The sequence below is a fragment of the Molothrus ater genome, chromosome 3 (genome assembly GCF_012460135.2).
Source record: "Molothrus ater isolate BHLD 08-10-18 breed brown headed cowbird chromosome 3, BPBGC_Mater_1.1, whole genome shotgun sequence".
In the NCBI taxonomy this organism is placed as follows: Eukaryota; Metazoa; Chordata; class Aves; order Passeriformes; family Icteridae; genus Molothrus; species Molothrus ater.
In genome coordinates, this window is record NC_050480.2 from 32,668,423 (window position 1) to 32,688,162 (window position 19,740).

Sequence of the window (19,740 nt, forward strand, 5' to 3'; positions counted from 1 at the left end):
AGCCTGGATGAAGTGACTCAGCCCCATCTCAGGGCAATCATGGGCCAATGTTTGCTTTGCTCCTTCCACTGGCCCAGTGGCAGCCAGGAAGGGCTCAGGCTTGTGGTCCAGAGCGAGCTGTAGCACACTCTGGGCAGGATCCACACCTGAGCTGTGTGTTCATAAAGCTGAGGCATACCATTGCCAGCAGACTTGATGTTGATACAGAGCCATAGCAAGGCAATATTACTAATATAAATGACAGATCCTGCATTTAGAATGGAGATTTTTCATAACTTCTGCTTTTTCAAAGTACCTTTCCTGTCTGCTCTTTATCAGTTTTGGTGTTTCTGCTGTCATAAGTCTCAAATTGGAAATATATTAGTTGTAACAGCTCAGTGAATCATTCTTTTTCTTATGTTTCTTTTTGCAGATGGCCTAGTAGCTGAAATTGAGAAAAAGATTACAGAAGCTTTTGAGGTGTTTGACCGTGAATCCAATAAAACTGTGGATGTCAGGTTTGTAAATGTATTCACAAATATATTACAGAATCTCAATAAAGATGAACAGCTCCTAAACTGGCATCTGCTTTACCAGAAAATGTAATAGAAGCAGTTCTTTTGGCCCTGTTTGGACAAGTATGTTTGTAGTGGGTGGATGGATGCCTAAAAATTCCTGGATGCTTTTAATTCTGGTATTTTTAAAGTTTGAATATTTGACAGTGCTACTTGAACTTAATTTTAAAATAAACATTCTTACTTGTATAACTTTTGTTATAAAATGCATAAACCTCATGTTTATATCTCAGGGAACAGGTTCTGAGGTTATAAGCTGTTGTCATGAAAGTTTACTGGAGTAGTTTTTCATATTTACAATTACTATTTCCAAAAGAATATCCTTTTAATTATAAATCAGTTATTAAGTAGAAATGCTACAATGGACTGTGAGAACTGGTGAAATTGTTGTCATTAGACATTCTGCATGAAGACAAATTAAAAAACATATTTAAATCTTCCAAACAGCTTTTCTACGTTACAGAGATGAAAGGGATGTGCAAAATATTTATGTGATGCTTGTAGCAATGCATGCTTACTAATGACTCTAAATTTAAGAAATTGCAGGTATTTCATAGAAGTAATGGTTTTTCAGCTATACCCGATGGGGAGAATATCAGGATATGTCTCCATACTCAGTAGAGTTGCTGTTCCCTTGTCCATAGGGCTCTGTAGGGAGAGTGATCTCTTAAATCTCTTGGTCCGTGCCCAGGGAAGAGCCTGATGCCCGGGGCTGGGGCTGTCCCGGTGCCCCCTGGTGCCCTGCTCCTGGCTGGGCAGTAGGATGGGCCCTGGCTGCCCAGCCCGGGGCAGAGCCCCACCAGTTCCACCCCCAGCCCTCACTGCACCATGGCATACTCACTGCTTGTTTGTTTGGCATTTACATCTGCAGTCTTGGCTAAACAGCTCTAGAACTCTCTCCACTTCTCACTCCATTATATATGGGTATACAGCTTGGGAGCATGTTACAACAATGAAATGATACAAGTGGACTCTTTTAAAAATGTATTCATTCAGACAGGGGACATCCAAAAGTCTATTTAGTGTAGTAAATGCACAATTTCGCATTAATTTTTTTGTAGTACAGATACAGACAATGAACAAAAACTTATTGTCTAATTATTTCCAGGTTCATATTGCCTCCACAAATATCACAAATGGGATTATTAATGGCTGATTATCTTGTATCAGAAGGTGGCAGCACAGCACAATTCTTAACCAAAATTGTAGCTGTATCAGTATTAATGCCTGAAATATCAGATATCCGTGAAGAATGAAAAATGATACTGGTTTGACAGGCCAATACTGGTATTCCATGACTCCTAGTACAAATTAGTAAGAAATTAAGCACGAGGAAGATGGTGTTTTTTCATGCATATTTCATGTCCCTCAGTCAAGGACTTTTCTGATATTGCAAATCTTGTCATTGAAAGTGTTATATGCAATGTGAAAACCATGACCCAAAATTTTCATTGCATCTGTGTTACAAAACTTGTATGATCATAACCTTGATTTTAACGATCATTTTTGTATTCTAGTAACTACACAGCAGAAACTGCAGCTGCTGAACTGAGAGGAAGGGACTTGGAGCAAAATAGTTTCCTATCAGGTTCTTTTAACTCCATGTTATTACCAAATGGGTCCTGACTTTTTTTTACCAGAAGCACTTCAAGCAACATCCTTGTGCTGGCATGCAGGCAGAGTGCCAGATAGAGCATCCAGCAGTGCCAGATTTTGCAGACTCTTCTAGGGTCTGACTTACCTCAGTCACATCACAGTTCTGCTGGGTGTGAGTGAAGTGAGGCAGGAGGATGATGGCAGCATTCCCATCCCTGGCAGTCTGTGAGAGCAGAAATAGTGTGGGACAACAAGGAGGCAGGATTTGTGTTGGATGTGGCTCTGGTGGAGGCAGGGAATAGTTACAAGTAGCTGGAAAATATGAGGGAGTGCAGGAGTGAGAACAACAAATGCAATATTATATATACTAGAAGTATGATGCATGGACGAGGATTATGTCTAAATGACTGACCTCCCTGAGGCCATTGGCCATTCACACCCACAGGGGCAGGGTCATTTGAGCAGATGGTTTCATTTCAGAACACATGGAAATGTGGAGCTGGGTTTTGCTCTGTAACTAGTTTTGTGCAGCCAGCCTTTTTATCTCTTTTGTCTGTTGTAGTGCTTCTCACATGTTTTCAGTCAGAATGGGAACTCTTTGGGACCTGTCTGAGGAGGTCATAGACTTATACATATAATTTTGCATATGCTTGATGTGCTGCATTCAGGGCCTTACTGTTGTAAGAAGATTTTACAAAGATCATTCCTCCTTTTATCTGCCATTTTTATTAGGCAATCTGATTTTTGCACAAATTGGAAAAATTTACCACTGGTCAAGAGGAAGGAACCACAGAGGTTTGGATCATGGGAACCACCAGCACTGTGAATAGATATTCAAATGTTCTTAAATTTCTGTGTTGTTGAATTGAATTGTAAATCATAAACTATATTAATGCTTCTGTTATTTTGTTTTTAATCATACTATAATTAAAGCTTTATTACAGCCTTACAATAATTTGTTTCTAGTCTGTGACGTTGTTCATCCTAGACTTTGTTCATCTTTGAGGCATTGCTGGTTTGATAGAATTTTATTTAGAGCCTCAGAACAGCTGCACCAGGTTTAGCAGTAAATGCAAGCTATGAATATATTTACAGCATAAACAGAGTGATGATAAGCCACTTTGTTGCTCCGTTTGACTCTCTGAAAGCACAGCGTGGACATAGCAGGGCTGCCTTCTGCCTCACCTTTTGTAATTGTTCTTTAATGCAGTTAGAATTTGTATCTTTATAGCATTTAATGGAAGTATGTATTTTATTTGTTACTTCACATTTCAGTAGATTTCCAAGTGATTTGTTAATTACATCTATTTGGATGTTACTGAAAATAAGCATTACAGTTAGAGAACAGCAATGTAAAAGTAACTTGCACACAGTACAGTGCAACACAATAGTAAAGAATTTTTTTGGGAAATTGCAAGAACAATTTCAAGGAGCTTCAGAATATTTTACGTCCGAAAAAGTAGACATTGCTTATTGAGACATCATCTTAAAATTCCACATAGATTTTCTTGTGTGCTTTTATGTGCACACTCCTATATGCAAGCTCTGAATTGGTATCTGTATTGTCAACAGTCTTGTGTTGCAGACTTATTAACAAAGATGTTTTCTTTCTTTCTTTCTTTCTTTCTTTCTTTCTTTCTTTCTTTCTTTCTTTCTTTCTTTCTTTCTTTCTTTCTTTCTTTCTTTCTTTCTTTCTTTCTTTCTTTCTTTCTTTCTTTCTTTCTTTCTTTCTTTCTTTCTTTCTTTCTTTCTTTCTTTTCTTTCTTTCTGCTTTTTTCTTTTTCCTTTTCTCTTCTCTTCTCTTCCAGGGAGATTGGTTGCATTGTCAGGTCACTGGGCTGCTTCCCAACTGAGGCAGAAGTACAGGAACTGCTTGAAAAGGTAAATGTTTAGATCTGTTGTATTTTTTTCTGTCTTCAACTTGCACAAGTTTGGCCCTTCTGCCTTGCTGAATGGGAATCCTAAACTCTTTTCCAAGATGTTGGAAGTGTCATGGAAGTGTTTCCAGCAGACAGACAGTCTTGTAGGTTGCCCTGAAGCAAATCTTTAGGCTGATGAGGCAACAATGTTGATGGGTTAAAATGAGGAGTCTTTGACTCTTTTTTACCCAAAGGGGGACTGTGACACTGTGCCAAGGTGGAGGGACATTTTTAGAAAATGGAGAAAAAACTGACAGATGAAAAAGAATGTCCTAAACCTCAGTCAGATATCCAAATTTTAATCATCTCACTCTTCTGGACATGCCATGGAAACACATTGCAGGGTTACGTAGTAAAAATCAGTTCTTGAGCAGGTGTTAAAATTATACATCACATTCCAAAAATACCCAGAGGGAAAGCCTGCCATTTTTTGATCTAGGCCCTGTTATTGCTATCTTATAGCCAGACCTTTCAACATTCTGTCCTTCATGAGATCTTTCTCAGCCTTGAGATTTCTGAGTTATAGGTGAGAATCTTTTCTTACTGGATTGCTTAAGCTTGTAAATCAGGCTTCATGACGTAAAACATCACAAGACCTAGTGGTCCTCTCATTCTCCCAGTGATAGACAGTGGTAAGGTAAAGAAATTAATGACACTTCTCCACAGTCTTTTTCTACACTAATTTTTGTCTCCTTATATCACGTTTGTAATAGAAAAATGGTGTGCTGGTGCCTTGGCATGGTGTGATTAATAAATGGGACAAAGAAGTGGGAAACAGACTTCACATTCTTTTTGCAAATGGGCATGCTGCTTTAAGGAGTGGACAGTGCCTGAGCTGAGAGGTGGGGTAAGGATTTTTCTCCTTTTCATGTGTAGGTCAGGATACTGGGCATCTATGTCTCCTACTGTTTTCTTCCTGCTCCAACAAAAATTTGGATAGTTGCAGTAGTAGTCTCCCCTCACCAGGTTTGTCTGGCCTCTTGTAGATCTGAATTTAGTGTGAGAAGTCTTGCACTAAGTCTTGTGAAAATGATGGAGCTGCTTCAGATGAGGAAGTGCAGAGAACCACTAGAGGAGAAAGCTCTTTTAACACAATTCTGCAATATGTCTGCTCTGGTTCTGTACTCTCAGAACCAGATTGTCCCAGCTCCCACTGACAAACAAGGCAAAATGGAAAAAGAGATTATGGTGCTTAATATAGATGATATTTTTATTGTCCCTCAGTGGCTTTACTTAACAGCAAATGAACAGTGCAACTCCTCATTGAAGATACAGATTTGAGAAATGGGGATGCTTTGACAACCCCATTCAAGTCCAGGGGAACCAGGAGAATTTAAGGCCTGCCTCATCCTCTGGAAGAGATTCCACTTACTTTTTTCCCCCCAGTTTTCAATATTTCTCAAAAAATGTGAGATAAGTAATACATAAAAAGTACAATGCAATGTAGTCACGAGGTAGAAGATTCTTGAGATACAACAGTGTAACATGTATGAAAATTGTAAGAATATTCAAGCACAAATACTGCAAGAAGAAAGAATACATTCAGAGTGATGGTTAACCTTAAAGAACACTGCACTGGAAAATAAATAGCAAATAATATTTTACAGAGCCTGTAAATGAAACTTTGGCATAGATTTAGTACCAGAAGAACACTGTCTTCTTGTGGAACCCTTCATATATAATGATAATCACAAACATAATTTATGTAAGATTTCACTATAATTGGCAATGGTAATACCATTTTATCTTAATCTAGGTAAGGTAAAAATTGCATTTGTTAGCCAGTTTGTAACCAAGCTATTTCCTCAGCATTTTTGCTCATTGTGATCTGTGTTTAATTTCTATTTCTCACTACTTGTGTCTCTGTCATCTCATCTTCCTATTAGCCTTATTGCTAAACTAGCACGTTATTCCTATCTGCAAAACCAGCATTCATATAATTATGTTATCTCTATAAATTATCATATAATGTTTCTTATATTGCCTTGTACTCAATTCTGTACTTAATATCATATCTCTAGGCCTGCTTACAAAGACAAGATTAAATGCTAAATCTAGAGATGGTGGAAACTTACCTAAGGGTTACTGCAATGCTTGGAGTTCGGTACAGTGCTCTGCCTGGTAACTCTGGAAGATGTTTTGTTTCTTTGTGTTTCAAGTACCCCAGTGTTACAGCTGGGAGAACAGAAATACAAAACATAATAGGTGCTACAATACAGTTGTTATGGGAGCTGTGGATGTGCCCGAAGGAAAGAAATTGAGTGAAACTCACAGAGTCTGAACAAGCAAATGCTGTTAATGTGAAAGGAGGAGGAAATACAGAAAAAGAAAAACATCAATGAGAAATGAGGTGTAGAACAGAAGTGCGCATGAGGAAGAGTAAGAAGTGTTAGAAATAGGATTAATTTTAACTGTTCAAGATACTACTGGATCTATAGAGACTCTGAGATGGAAGCTGTTTGTTCCACATCAGAGGAAGCTGAGGTTGCTGATCACCTCCCAGGACAAGGCTTTGCCAGGTATTTTGTTACATCTTTTCAATCAAGCAAGCAGCAAAACAAGTGATTCTGTAATGGTAAAATGTTCCATTTGGTTTAGAATGAAGCATGCAAATCTTCATTTTCTTGCTGAAGATCCTTTCTGCTAGGCTCACCAAACAGAAGGGAAAATGTGTTTTTTTCAAGCCAGTTTCCACTCTAAAGCAGCAAGACGTGATGGCTGTCTTCTCTTAGCACCCAAACCTCTTCCAGAGCACTGGAAAAGAGCATGCAGCAGCAGTTGCAGCTTTCCATTTAAGCAACTGGATGTATCAGGAACTGACCCAGCTCTGACCCAGCTCCCAGGAGGAAGATTCCTTACTAAGTTTTTCCTGGCTCAGTTAGAAGATTTCAAATCAGTGCCTGTTTGAGTTTTCTTTCAATCTCAGCTGTGTCTCAGGGGGCCTAGCAAGGTGTTGCTGCTGCCATGTGAGACCTCAAGGCATGCATCCAGTTTCAACACAGACAGGAATAGGCTAGCTCAATTAACAGGGCTCCTTTTGGGAGCAAAACTTAAAATTTTCAGGGAAGGGATGCACCCCAATGACAGAGAGCAGTTTTTACCATGTTGCTTATCTCCTGTGGAAGTATAGGAATGCAGTGAGAATGCCGCTACAAGTCCCCAGTGGTTTGGAACTAATTTGTTTGCTTTTTTGGGCAGCATTTTATAGGCTGCCTTATGGCTGTTTTGGTCCTGACTCAGTTTGCCTGCCTCTCTGGTCCTTCCCCTGACAACTCTCTTTAACTTTCTTTCATGAAACATGAAAGCAACAAATTCCATCATTAAGGTGCACTTGACTGGAGCTATGTCCGGGCTAGCCAATTGAATATGCCCAGAAACATCCTTGGGTGTTGAAGCCAGCAGGCACAGAGCAGCTCATGCCCACCCTGGTAAATGCTTCATGCAGAGGGGCTGCTCCAAGCATCCTGCTGGGGAAAAGTCTTTAAGGTCCAAGTCAGGATCTGCTGGGGGAAATGTTGGGTGGCACAGTTCAAAATCATGCCAAGGGAATGTGCTCATGCTTTGCTGTAATGAGTGTTCATGTTACACTGCTTGGGAATGCTCCAGATCCTGATAGACTTTACTAGTATGGCTTCAGCCTGAATGTTTAAACCTCTGCTGAGTTATTGGGGCAGATAAGATCAGTTCCTCGGTGTCTGGTTCCTTTGCATGAATGGTTTTGAAGCACAAGAGGGCAATATTGAGTTGCTGCAAATGTTTAATAGCAGACCTGTATTTCCCTGGGATATTAGCTCTTCCTTGAATCTGTTTCTATTTGATCACAAGCCTTTCACTCAGATGTTATGGTGCCATATGATATTAAAGACCTGATATAAATATTCAAAGTGTAATGATGTAATTTTAATCCAGGGATCATCCCAATTTTCTGGTTTTTGGTTACGTTTGCTAATGAGTCATATACCTTGCACCACTTAAGTTTTATTTTTAGATAGAAGTAGAAGAACCAGGTGGATTTGTTCATCTGGAACATTTTCTTCCAGTGATGACAAAAGTTCTACTTGACAGAAGGTAATGGAAAGTGAATTTTATGTGTCTGTAGTTTATTCCAGATTGACAGGGTTGATTCTGAAAAGCATATCTACAGAAATTTTATGTAACTGGAAGGAGTATAGATCTTCTTTGTCATTTAAACTCATTTTACATTAGCTATATAGATTTTGTTTCAAAATTAGTTCATCTACATTAAATTATGTTGTACTGATGATATAAATAATACCAGCTTATAATCATAATTGTGATAGTATGTAGCTTTTGTATTTCTAGTTGGAATCAGAATTGCTATTCAACACACTTTGTGTATCTCTGAAATGTTTTGTATGCAGATTAAGGTCATAACTATTGCTTTCTCTGAGCATATGAGTTACAGCTACTGAGAAGGTACAGCTGAATGTATACAATTAGCACTCTAAAAGACTGCTGACCTAAAAGTGGTCACAAAGGTGTATAGAAGTCTTTGCACATACACAGGGACTTGTGCTACTTTGACATTTTGCACTAAAGCAAGATCATTTACAAGGAGTTTATCTTTCATTTTAAATATGGTCATCAAGGCTTTTGAGAAACTCATTCTTGTGCAATCCTGAGAAGTTATTTTGCACACAGAGGGCCTTTGGTAGGAGGGTATTCTACACATGAAGTAGCTGTGGCTCCGCACTGATGTTCACCCTTTCACAAAATGATGCCTTGCTGCTCTGTGCTCTCCTCCTCTACACTCCCTTCATGCAAACTCAAACACACACACATACAAAAACCCCACCCCCTGCACTCTTTCCCCAGGCTAGTGCAGGCTTGTCAAGACCCACTTCATCTTTTGGGGCACTGTGTCCATAGTTCACTTAAGCAAGGGTACATGAGATTTGGATCATAAAATCCAAGGCTTCTTCTTAGCACATTTGATTTTTAGATAGTAAAAGACTGAGGCGGGTCTGGACAAAACAGTCAAGCAGTTAGAACCTCCCTGGATTCAGCTCCTTCTCTTTAGTATTCTGGGGGTTTGGTGGGAGACTGGTGGGATATGGAAAGTCTCCATTGCTGCACTGAGCTTGCTTTCCTGCTCTGAAATCAAGCATGCATATGCATGCACAAACGTGCCCAGTTCTCTCCTCTCTCTGAAATTGTTAGTGACAGATCTTTTATAGCTACCAGCCTCCTTTGCTCATCATCAGCTCATTAGGCTGCCCAAGTCCCACTAGGTGATCTCCTAGCTACCAGCCTACCTGGACAAAACTTTGTTTTCTTGGTTTGTCCATTTCTGTTCAGTGCATTGGCTTTGTAGAATGATTCATCTATTGCTGATTCCTACTAACCCACCAAGCCAGCCCAGACATGCAGAAGACATTCATCTGGCTCCTCAGCACAAGTGAAATTAAACAGTAGTACAACAAAAGATGTAAGAGTTAAATATATGGACAGTTCCAAAAGGTCAGGCTGCAATTAAATGTTTGATACACAAAACTTAATAAATTCTCATGGAATATAAGCCTTCCTTTCCCTTAGTACTTGTATTTAGTTTTTTCAGAACACTGGCAAACAGTAACTTTACTTTTCTGATTCCATGGTTTCAGATTCCGACCTATTCCAGAAGATGTTATTCTACATGCCTTTGAGGTCTGTATCTGTAAATATTCAAGTACCTAATTGCTAAAAATAAGTTGCTGCTTTTTGATACAATAAGCTTAAAACCACAAGATTTATTCTTTTTCTTTAAAGGCTTTGGATGAGAATAAGTGTGGATATATTACCAAAGACAACCTGGTCAAACATTTGACCAAAGAAGGTAACATGACTTCTGTAATACCAGTATTTAAGTAAAAAGCATTACATATGTATATGGCAACTTGAGGTCCTTACCCTGCAGGCCAAAATCTGCAGGAGTAGATACATTGTCTTCAAACAATGCTGTTGCTGTGATGAGTGACTGCAGACTAGGACATTTCACTGGTCAGTGATGCAGGGAAAGAGCATTTATCTGCCTGCTTGCAGATATTATAAAATAGGCATTTTTATTCTTATCCTTATTTGTAATTCAGTCATGTCTGGTTATTTTGTGATTCTGTGCACACCTCTGTGCTCACTAAGTATGTGACTCTTTTGCTGTCCTGTAAAATTGCAGCTTAGATTTCCGGATGTTTCAGTGGTTTCAGTGCTCATTCATTCTTACATTATCTTGATCTTAATTCTAGAGCCGCATGCAAACAAAGAGATTCAAAGATGCAATTTAAGTGGTACATTCTGTAATCCTCAATATCTCTTGAAGAGCCTGCTTTTCTTGTGTGGCTGACTCATGCCCACCTGCCTCATGTTCAAAAGGGTGTGCAGGTTTTGTGCAAGACCTAGCATCAGATGGTAACCTGGTTCTCTGAGGGAAGAAGTAAGCCATCAACAGCTTTGAAGAGAAAAACCAGAATTCTTTCATGATGTGAATACCAGTGCAAAGAGAGCCAAATGAGAGATAAAAATTCTAATGTACACAGGAGAAAAAAATGACAAAAATGGTTGTTTCAAAATCCTTGGTAGAGAGGAACAGGCTGTTTTGGTGTCTGTGAACTAGAAGATCAGATAGATCCAGATCCTCTGTCTCCTTCCTTTTAGACTGGCTCACTTGGTGTGTAGGACTTATATTGCCAAAAGAGAAGGAAAAAGATACTTAGTTTTATTCTTTTTCTCCTCTGTGTGAGAATCAAAAGGAGATCCTTTCAAGTGAAAGGCAGCAGAATTTTCCAGTCCTTGAAAGAATACTTACCAAGATAAAATGTTATTCTATGCTGTCTTTCAGGTGAGCCCTTTACTCAGGAGGAGATGGAGGACATGCTTGCTGTTGCTCTAGATCCAGTAACAGATACCCTTCACTACAGAGATTACCGTACAAAGCTGGTAGTAGATGAAACCAAGACCTTCCCTTTTAATGTCTGAGATGCCTTTTGGTAACAGCACCATGGCTTGACAGATAGTTGAAATATGTATTTTAAAGTATAACGAAGCTCAGCTTGTGACTTGGTGCTTATAATTAAAATGAAATCTGTGTAGTTACGTTTCCTTGGGTTCTGTGTGTGTGTATATACATATAAAAATATTTCACACCTGGAAAAAGAGCTCTTGACAAAAATACTGTGTAAGGTCTGGACAAGAAATCATGGAATTTTGTTGGAAAATAGCAGGAAAACTAATGTCAATAAAGTCAAGAAATAACTTTATGATTGCTTTTGAAAAACTAAGAGAAAATGAGACTTGTGAAAACATGTAATAAGCAGGTAAGTGAGTATCTTAAGGTGACTAATACTAGTAAGATGAAGCTTTTATATTTAACTGTAGTCCTTTTTTGTGTTTAACTAATAAGGAACCAGGTAGGTTACACCTTTTGAAATAATATAATAGATCAAATAAACTTTCTATAATTTCTAGTGTTTTTCAAGTATTTGTGTTTTGTTTACCATAAGCAATTGAACTGGACCAGTTAGTTCCAGTTTATATTACTAATACACTGACATGGTACTTTGCTTTCACTTTAAATGTGCAGGGGACACTCCAACCATTTCCATAGTCAACCTAATCCTTGAGAACATTTTGGTTACTATAGGCAAGAAACTGTTCCCCCTTTTGTAACCAGTTTGAAGGTCAGTAATTTCAACTCTTCAAAACTTAGGATCATAGAATGAGAATTTGATCTTCATAAACTGATGAAGCACCATTTTTTGAAAGATATTAGCATAGAATGGATGTCTCAGCTTTACTTGCTAGCAGATCACCACAGACCTCACAGCTCTTCTTATTACTAGTTTGATAATTTTCTGTTACTGTACTGCTGTTCTTTAACTTGAGTTCAAGTTCTTCCCCTTTGAGTTCTTGTTGTACATAATCTTCTGACACGTGACCAGCAGCTGATGAGGTCTCAGCTTGTAGGAGATTCTGTGTTTTGCTCCTCAAGAGTAGCATCTTGTACTTTGTACTCCACCCCATTTCTGTTTTACTACTCTCTATCAAGTTTGCTCTCCTCCTGTACTATGTTCTACCTCTCCTTTGTTCCATCTGCATAATCCAGCTCTGTGTCATCCACAGCCTTCATCAGCTGATGAAATCCAGGGAAGACTGACACAGAGAGACACTGAGTGCCTTGCTCCCTGTCATGCCTTTCTAGTGGCAGCAATGAGAACAGAGCCTAGGACCCCTCCTCATATCAGGTCTTTTGTCCTACCCATTTGTTTCCTTTGGGCTGGAAGCTCAGACAAACTGTTTTCATGTACAGCTAAAAGTGACCTGCTGTGCTTCACAAAGAAGAGATTAGCATGATCTAAATGAGGTGATGGAAGCAGTCTGAAAGAGACCATTTTTTAATTCACTTTTTACTTCTCTAACCCAAATTGTCTTTCACTGATACTTGCTTAAACAGCAAGACAATGAAGAATTAATGCAGGTAGACAACATTTGCATAGTTCTAAGCTGCATCTGGGAAACACTGTTGCACTGCTCCTAAGAGTCAGCAATCCACTCTGGTTAACACATTTACTGTGTGTTCCAACTTCATTGTCAGTAAGAAGGAAAAACAAAGGCTATCATTAGTGTTACACTGGAGGAAGATACAAGTTTTTGAAGATTAAAGCAAGAACAACAAAAGCCTGTTAAGAAAATACATTTTTATTAGTCTTCTTCAGTCTCTCTTTCAAAGCTGAAATTATTTTCTCTAGATGAATCTTTCTTCCAGTTGATGTGGAAGTGTGTTATACTGGATTTCTGACAAAGGTGGTGTGAGTACAAGTTTCATTCACATGAAATCTTGGAGTCCTTGTCAGTCTCATCTTGGATATCAGCAAGAGGATGCTTATTTCAGGATATCAGTTCATAGCTCCCAGTGCTCCAGAGAGAGCACAATTTTTTTCTAGTGGTGTTTCCCCAGAGGCTGCCTCAGCTGTTGCTGTGTCAAATCAGGATTTCCACATACAACACTGTTACAATTCATAGTGCAGATAGGAGATTAACATGCATTCTTTTATAATATATATAATTTTTGCAGTCCTCAAACACAAGGAAAGAGGGTATTCTGGCAATAAAAAAGTGTGATTGTGAATGTGTCTGAATTTATTGTACAGCAGCTCTTCCAGTTCTGTTTTCTTATACCCATCTTCTTATACCCAAAGATATGTGTCAACAGGACAGACAAAAGCAAGATGCAGTCTTCTCTTTGGGCATAAGTAAGAAAATTTTATTGCCCAGAGAGTTTCCAAACTGGGGGTGAAAGAATTGTCAAGAACCAATCTCAGACTCTGTAGGATCATAAAACCTGAGTGCACTCTGCCAGCTAGTATCAAACAGAGTGATCTGACAGGCTCATTCAGCAGCTGCCCCGTGGGTCACCCCAGAGGAGGCTGAGCAGTGGCCACACAAGGCTGTTCCCTTGCCTGTGCCCTTCATGACTTGCCAGCCCATGGCCACCCTTTTCCCCGTGGTGGTGACTGAGTGCCTTGCTTCTCTGTGCTCCCTGGGGATGAGCAGGGACCCCTACCCTAGGGAAAGGGAGAGGAGACTTAGGGAACCATTTTGGTGAAAATAAAACCCCTCTTTGTTTCTAAATTTGAAGGGAAAATGTTACTTTGTCCTCTTCTTTGAAGTGAATAGATTGAACTGCTGAGTGGTCTTGAGCTGTCTTTTATCACATGTCTCTCCCTGCTGGCTGTTTTGCCTCTTCCCTCAAAATCAGGAACCAAGGTAAGGGACTGGAACAAAAGGAGAAATCTCCAGGGAGGAACCAGTGGATTTTACACAGGGACATAGAGCCAAGACATTGAAGAAACTGGGCAAGTCAGAGGTTTTTTGACCTAACTGAAGGAGGGAGAGGGAAGGGAACTCATTATCCATATGTATAAAAGAAAACAAAATTAAAAGAAGAAATTAAAGAAGCGAACACTGGGAACCATCTACATATACAACTGAATCAGCAGGCTGTTTACATCACTGCTGTGAGTTGTAGGCTGGACAAGGCTTTACTTGTTTAAAATTTTAAGTAGGTTCAGCTGTGCCAGGTCATATCTGGTGTATAGTGGAGACCTCAGTCTTACTGATACTGTGGAGAAATTCTTCTAGCTGCTGAGCTTGTGCTTGGGGAGTACAGTTGCTCATATTCCAGGTAATACATTGCTTTTTGTGTTTCCTTCATCATCTTTGAAGTTGCTTCTCCAAAACACTCGTCTTTTAGTGATAGTCCCATATATATTCACACCTGAAGACTTTAGTGTTTTCCCACTGTAATGCATACCAACATGATATTTACAGCTGCTTGAGACTCTCCACTGGCTGTGGGCAGACACAGAAGTTGCAGGACTTCCTCCACCAAAATGCCAATGGGCCAGAATCAGAGCCGGGACTCCAGGGAAAGAACTGGGCTGTTCATCTGTGCACCTCCACCCATAACATCACACAGGTAAGAGCCTGTAAAATGTTCAGGCTCTTAGCTCTGTTTAGGAAATAAGAATGTGCTACCTTTTTCTCTTGTTTCATTTGGTCTTTTCTCTCGGTTCTCTTATGTGTTACTTTGTTAATACAGTTGTGTGATATCATATGAGGATTGAAAATGCAAGAGAGTTTTGCTCTGCCCCACACTCCTGATGCACTGCTGCACTCTCTGGCAGCTGCCTGTATCAGGGTGGGATTTATCACCAGTTCTAGACTTGTTACCACTGAAATCAGCACAGGCAAAGCCTTCATTACAGGCAACAGGAAGAGCCTGGACCTTCAGTTTCATGGGGGAAAGTGGCTGGGGATGCTGGAGTTCAGCCAGGGCTGGGATGGGCATGGGAAGTTAGGATGTTTTAGGTCCAGTAATACACTTATAATTGTGTGAAAGAAGGAGAGTAGTCTTGACAATGACAGGAGGTTGGCAGACAGGTTTCATTTTGGACTTTGTGAGAGGTATTGGAAAGTCACACAGTCCCTTGCTACCTGACCTTTCCATGTACAAAGTCAGAGGAATTATAAAGAATAGGAGACAGGGAGTATCAGTCTTGCCTACTTGTATTGCTGACTTTTGTATCACTAATTCTGATGTTTGCACGGTGTTTTGTACTATGATGGTCTGATTGAAATCAGTGCCTGCAGACCTCCCTGTAACATAATTAATAAAGTTCTCAGTCTTCAAGTCTTTTGTTCCAGACTGTATGTTCATGTCTCAACTTCTAAACAGGTCAGTCCACATCAAGTATGTTTGTTTTTTATTGCACACAACTCTATTTCATAGTATCTCATGCCATGATAGGTTTGACTATAAAACTAACTATTAAAACATCTGCTCTTATTGTTGGAGGGTGTTTTTGGCAGGTCAGTACTAGGCATGAGGACTATGCTGATTTAAAAGCTAAAGAAAGATGTAGGTTGAAAGAAAGCAGATTCTCTCATTTAACCTATTTTGAATCCCTGGGGCTACTGTTTGGCTTAGTGTAGTTCTGAAAGCCAAGAAAATGTTACTCACTGTGCTCAAAAGATTGATCACAGCATTTGTGTCCTGAGGCCCAAATCCTAAAGCTCTTATTCAGAGAGAACTCCCATTGACTTCAAAGGGAATCTTGTCTACAGAAAAGCTTCAGAAATAGTGATGTACTGGCTCACAAGGCACTATAAAAACTTTTTAGTCTCTTTAAAGAAGACTTATCTGTCAAAGATCCAACAGAGGTGTTCAACCAGCTGCAAGTCATGTCATTGAAATGACCAAAACTGTAAAACTGTGGGTGTAAGTAGTTAATTCTTGTCTATAGTAATGCAAGCAAGAGTTAGCAAGAATCAGCAGTCAGAACTTTTCCATACTGTTCAGAGCACAAAAAGTGAAACTAGGCATGCTTCTGCATGGAGATGTAAAATCATCTTTTCCTGCTATTATCCTGGAGACATTGCAGCCTTAAAAACACACACATGTTGCTTCTGTGTTTTCATATACTAAACCAATTCCTTTTATTCTGGGCACTATTTCTTCTAGAAGCCTTTTAGAAGAGGCTTCCTTGTTGCAAATACCTGCCTAAATGGTAGCATTAAAAAATAGTTCAAAAAAAGATGTTTCAAATAGAGGAAAGCCCTTGAATATTTGCTGTCAACAACAGTCTCTTTCTTGCCAAGATAGCAGCATCTCCCAGTGCAGAACAGGCCCTAAGATTTGCCTTATGGTGTGCAGCCATGTCTGCCCCTGGACACCACCCTAGTGATTAAAATAATGAGTGGAGTTCTAAGGGTTTCTAGAGGTTTGGTTTTGAGCTGATAATGCAAGAATTTGAAGTTCTCTGAGGTCTTCCACATCTGTGAGTTATTCAAGTTTTATGCACTACAATAGATTTTACAAATAAGGCTATATTTTGGTCTATTTGGAAACTGGTAGCAAAGACTGAAATTTTAATCTGTAGTAACACAACCAGGAAAAACTCAGCAGTGCAGCTTTAAGGACTTTGTTCCAACTTTGTTGGAACACCTATTTGTGTGGTGAAGTTGCACTCAATATTGCAGGGACAAAACTAAAAACACCCCACCGTAGCCAGTGTTCATGTGGTCTTAAGCTGTTGCCTTGAGAAGCAATGCCATTCTTCAGAGCTCCCACAAACACAGAGGTGCACTGAAATTCAGATCAGATTTAATAGAAAACTGAGAACCTATCTCTAGTTCTTCATGGTTTGTCAAAGTTGCAGAGATAGATTGTTACGCTAAATATGATGGTTTACTATCATTGAGATGATGAGGGGAGAACTTTCTGAGAAGTTGCATAACTAGGAGTGGGAAGAAGACCACTCTAAATACAGGGCCCTTGACTCAATCTATTCAAGACAAAAAGGAGGCAAGAAAGAAGGCAATAAGGAGAGAAAGAAGGAGAGGAAGAAAGGAGTGAAAGAAGGAGAGGAAGAAAGGAAGAAAGGAAGAAAGGAAGAAAGGAAGAAAGGAAGAAAGGAAGAAAGGAAGAAAGGAAGAAAGGAAGAAAGGAAGAAAGGAAGAAAGGAAGAAAGAAAGAAAGAAAGAAAGAAAGAAAGAAAGAAAGAAAGAAAGAAAGAAAGAAAGAAAGAAAGAAAGAAAGAAAGAAAGAAAGAAAGAAAGAAAGAAAGAAAGAAAGAAAGAAAGAAAGAAAGAAAGAGAAAAAATACAAGAGCTCTCTCAGAGCCACAGCTTGTTGATGTTCAGGAAATGTTATAAGACGTCTATTTGCTCAGGATAGCTATTATTCAGTGTACAGAGACTGGCCTAAGCCCCAGATTTAGCTGTTTGGATGCAGTTTGTTTCCATTGCTTGTCTCATCTGGAGGCACAAAGCAATGCTGCTCTCATTGACCTTTTTATTACAGTAGCCCTCTGAGGCTCAAATGGGGGAAACCCCCCAACAGTTTAGTCTAAGAACATCTAGCACAAAAAGCAGGGGACACACAGAGTAAAGCCAGTTACTCTTTTTATAGCTATTTAATTACAGCTTTTTTACTATTTATATTAAAAAACCATGAGTTTTCTCTGTTGCTCTTTTGCCAAGACAGGTTTCTTTTGATGTCACACCAGAATACATATCCTGGAAACATCTATAAAAATGCACTGGAAACAGAGGTAAAAGAAACTGCTGAGAGAATGTATGCATTGGCTTTACTAAACCAATGTGAAGAAAGAAGTTTGTCCTTTTCCCTCATTTCCTATTGGCAGTGTGCATTGGGATTTCAGGAAAACGTTCTCACAAAACTCTTGTGGCTCTGATGGGGTAGAATTGAGTAGCCATGAAGAAAAGTGACATGTGGAAATATGTTGTTTGCATTTTATCATGTAAAAGACTGAAACTTATTTTTCCATCTTTCAAACCACAAAGGGATGCAATATCTTTTGGCAAAGTAGTACAACATGAGATGCACTTTTTGGTGATATCTCTGATTTCCTCTTCAAAAATGTACCACCTCTCCAGCATAACTAGTGGATTAGTTGGAGTAGGGGATCTGCCACCAGAACTTAGTCTTCAGAACAGCTAAATCAACACAGGAGACAGTAGCAGATACTGCAGAGCTTACACCCCGCCTCTCCCCCCCAGACTAAGAGATAAATCTCTTTGTTTATAATTGCCAAGGTATGTTTTTCTGGCAGAGATGATGTAGCAGTACCCAGTGAGAGGAAGAGTTCCAGTGACAAAAGGGAATAATGATAACCCTTTCTTTTGGATGTGATGGCAGTATTTTAACAAGAGAATCCTCCAAGCTCCATAAACTGTCTGTGTAGCATCCTAATTTCAGAACCTGGGCACTTGATGCTGAGAAGAAAAGACCATTTAATGTTCTGAGGAATTTTTATAGCCACAGACATTAGTCCCTAGCCGTGGAAGAACACATTCCCTACGTAAGCCATGCTAGCTGGCCTGCAGTAGCCAGAAACTGTTGCTCGCATAGGAGGCAATGTCAGCTGGAAGCTAAAAAATGAAGGGAAAGTCTGTTCTGTTTTCTCAGGATAACACAGAAGTTGAACTTTATTGCTCACACCCTGCCTGTTCTCCTGGGGGAAGCAAAGGCTTTACAGTGATCCAGATACAAGGGGAAATGCTGAACAGCAAAGTGGAGACATTTGGGACATAAGGTTAGAAACAGTGACCTACAAGTAGATGTGTGGAACCCTTACACCTTTTACCTGCAATGTTCACCCCCAAGACGGATAATGTCAATCAAGTCCTGAACTGTTATATGCTTACAGAAAGGTGAGTGCAGGAAAAACATTTGAATTTAGAGAAAAAAATACACAAATCAAGATGGGAAATAAAGTCCAATTTGGTGATGAGAGCTTGCCAGATGAATTTCCTACAAAACAAGAAGCAGCAACACCTGCATTCAGAGACTCACAGTGAAAGAGTGGCTGCCTGGGCTAATATGAAATCTTCATGACCTCAATAACCATGGAAACATCAGTGAAAGGAATGCATCTTCAATAAAATTCAGAAAAGAGAAGAAGAAATGGTAATTGGAGAACTGTCAGAGGCAAAAATACATGTACTTCTTTCCCCAGAGATGCTTGTAATACAAACAGGTTTTATTTTTAAACAAAAATATTCTTACTGGCATCTATAGGAAACTATTTGGTGCAAAGGCTTTGTAATATCTTTTATACAGTTGTCACATATCTGCATTTATGAAGGCCTTGTTTTTAGAAACTTTTGGACAAATTAACTCTCAGTTTTCACTTATAAGTAAGAAGAAATAATCTGTCTTCCTCACTTCTCTCAATAGCTTCAAAACCAATAAAAGCCATTTAAAAGTAAGTAGCTCTGGAAGACTACAGCATGCCTTTCTAACTTGTATTTAATATGTATTGTACTGTCCCTTATTAGGAGCCAAGTTTGTATTAGTGCTGTTCAAATACACCTCTTATTTCTATACTCAGTGAGGTCTGTGAGGGACATTGTCAGAAACTACAGGTAAATAATGGTGGGGAAAAGAGCAGTTCTCTGTATCAGTTAATGAATAAAACTCAGGGAGCGACAGAAGAAACAATGCATTCACCACTGCTAAAATTTAACTCTGTAACTTACCTTTCAATAAAAATTCATAACAAGGACAATAAAAATGGCAACAGAGGAACATTCTTCCCCTTTCTCTATTGTCATTACCTTCTGTTTGTTCAGCACTCATGTGTATCCAGCTG

At 39.3% G+C, this 19,740-nt stretch overlaps 1 protein-coding gene across 4 annotated transcripts in view; it reads left to right on the forward strand.

Moving 5' to 3' along the window:
* EFCAB2 (EF-hand calcium binding domain 2) overlaps nucleotides 1-19,360 on the forward strand; it is a 36,690-nt gene extending 17,330 nt beyond the window's left edge. Inside the window, exons 2-9 of one of the 4 annotated variants that reach the window (XM_036381079.1) lie at nucleotides 413-497; nucleotides 3,959-4,031; nucleotides 8,058-8,137; nucleotides 9,694-9,736; nucleotides 9,839-9,905; nucleotides 10,905-11,002; nucleotides 14,393-14,540; nucleotides 17,606-19,360. In XM_036381079.1, coding sequence (XP_036236972.1) covers nucleotides 413-497; nucleotides 3,959-4,031; nucleotides 8,058-8,137; nucleotides 9,694-9,736; nucleotides 9,839-9,905; nucleotides 10,905-11,002; nucleotides 14,393-14,530 — 584 coding nt within the window. In that variant the 3' untranslated portion in view covers nucleotides 14,531-14,540; nucleotides 17,606-19,360. Of the gene's footprint in view, nucleotides 1-412; nucleotides 498-3,958; nucleotides 4,032-8,057; nucleotides 8,138-9,693; nucleotides 9,737-9,838; nucleotides 9,906-10,904; nucleotides 11,003-14,392; nucleotides 15,255-17,605 lie in introns of those variants that run through there. The other 3 variants (XM_036381078.1, XM_036381076.2, XM_054514409.1) reach the window with 3 other exon arrangements.
* Nucleotides 19,361-19,740: the final 380 nt, after the last annotated feature.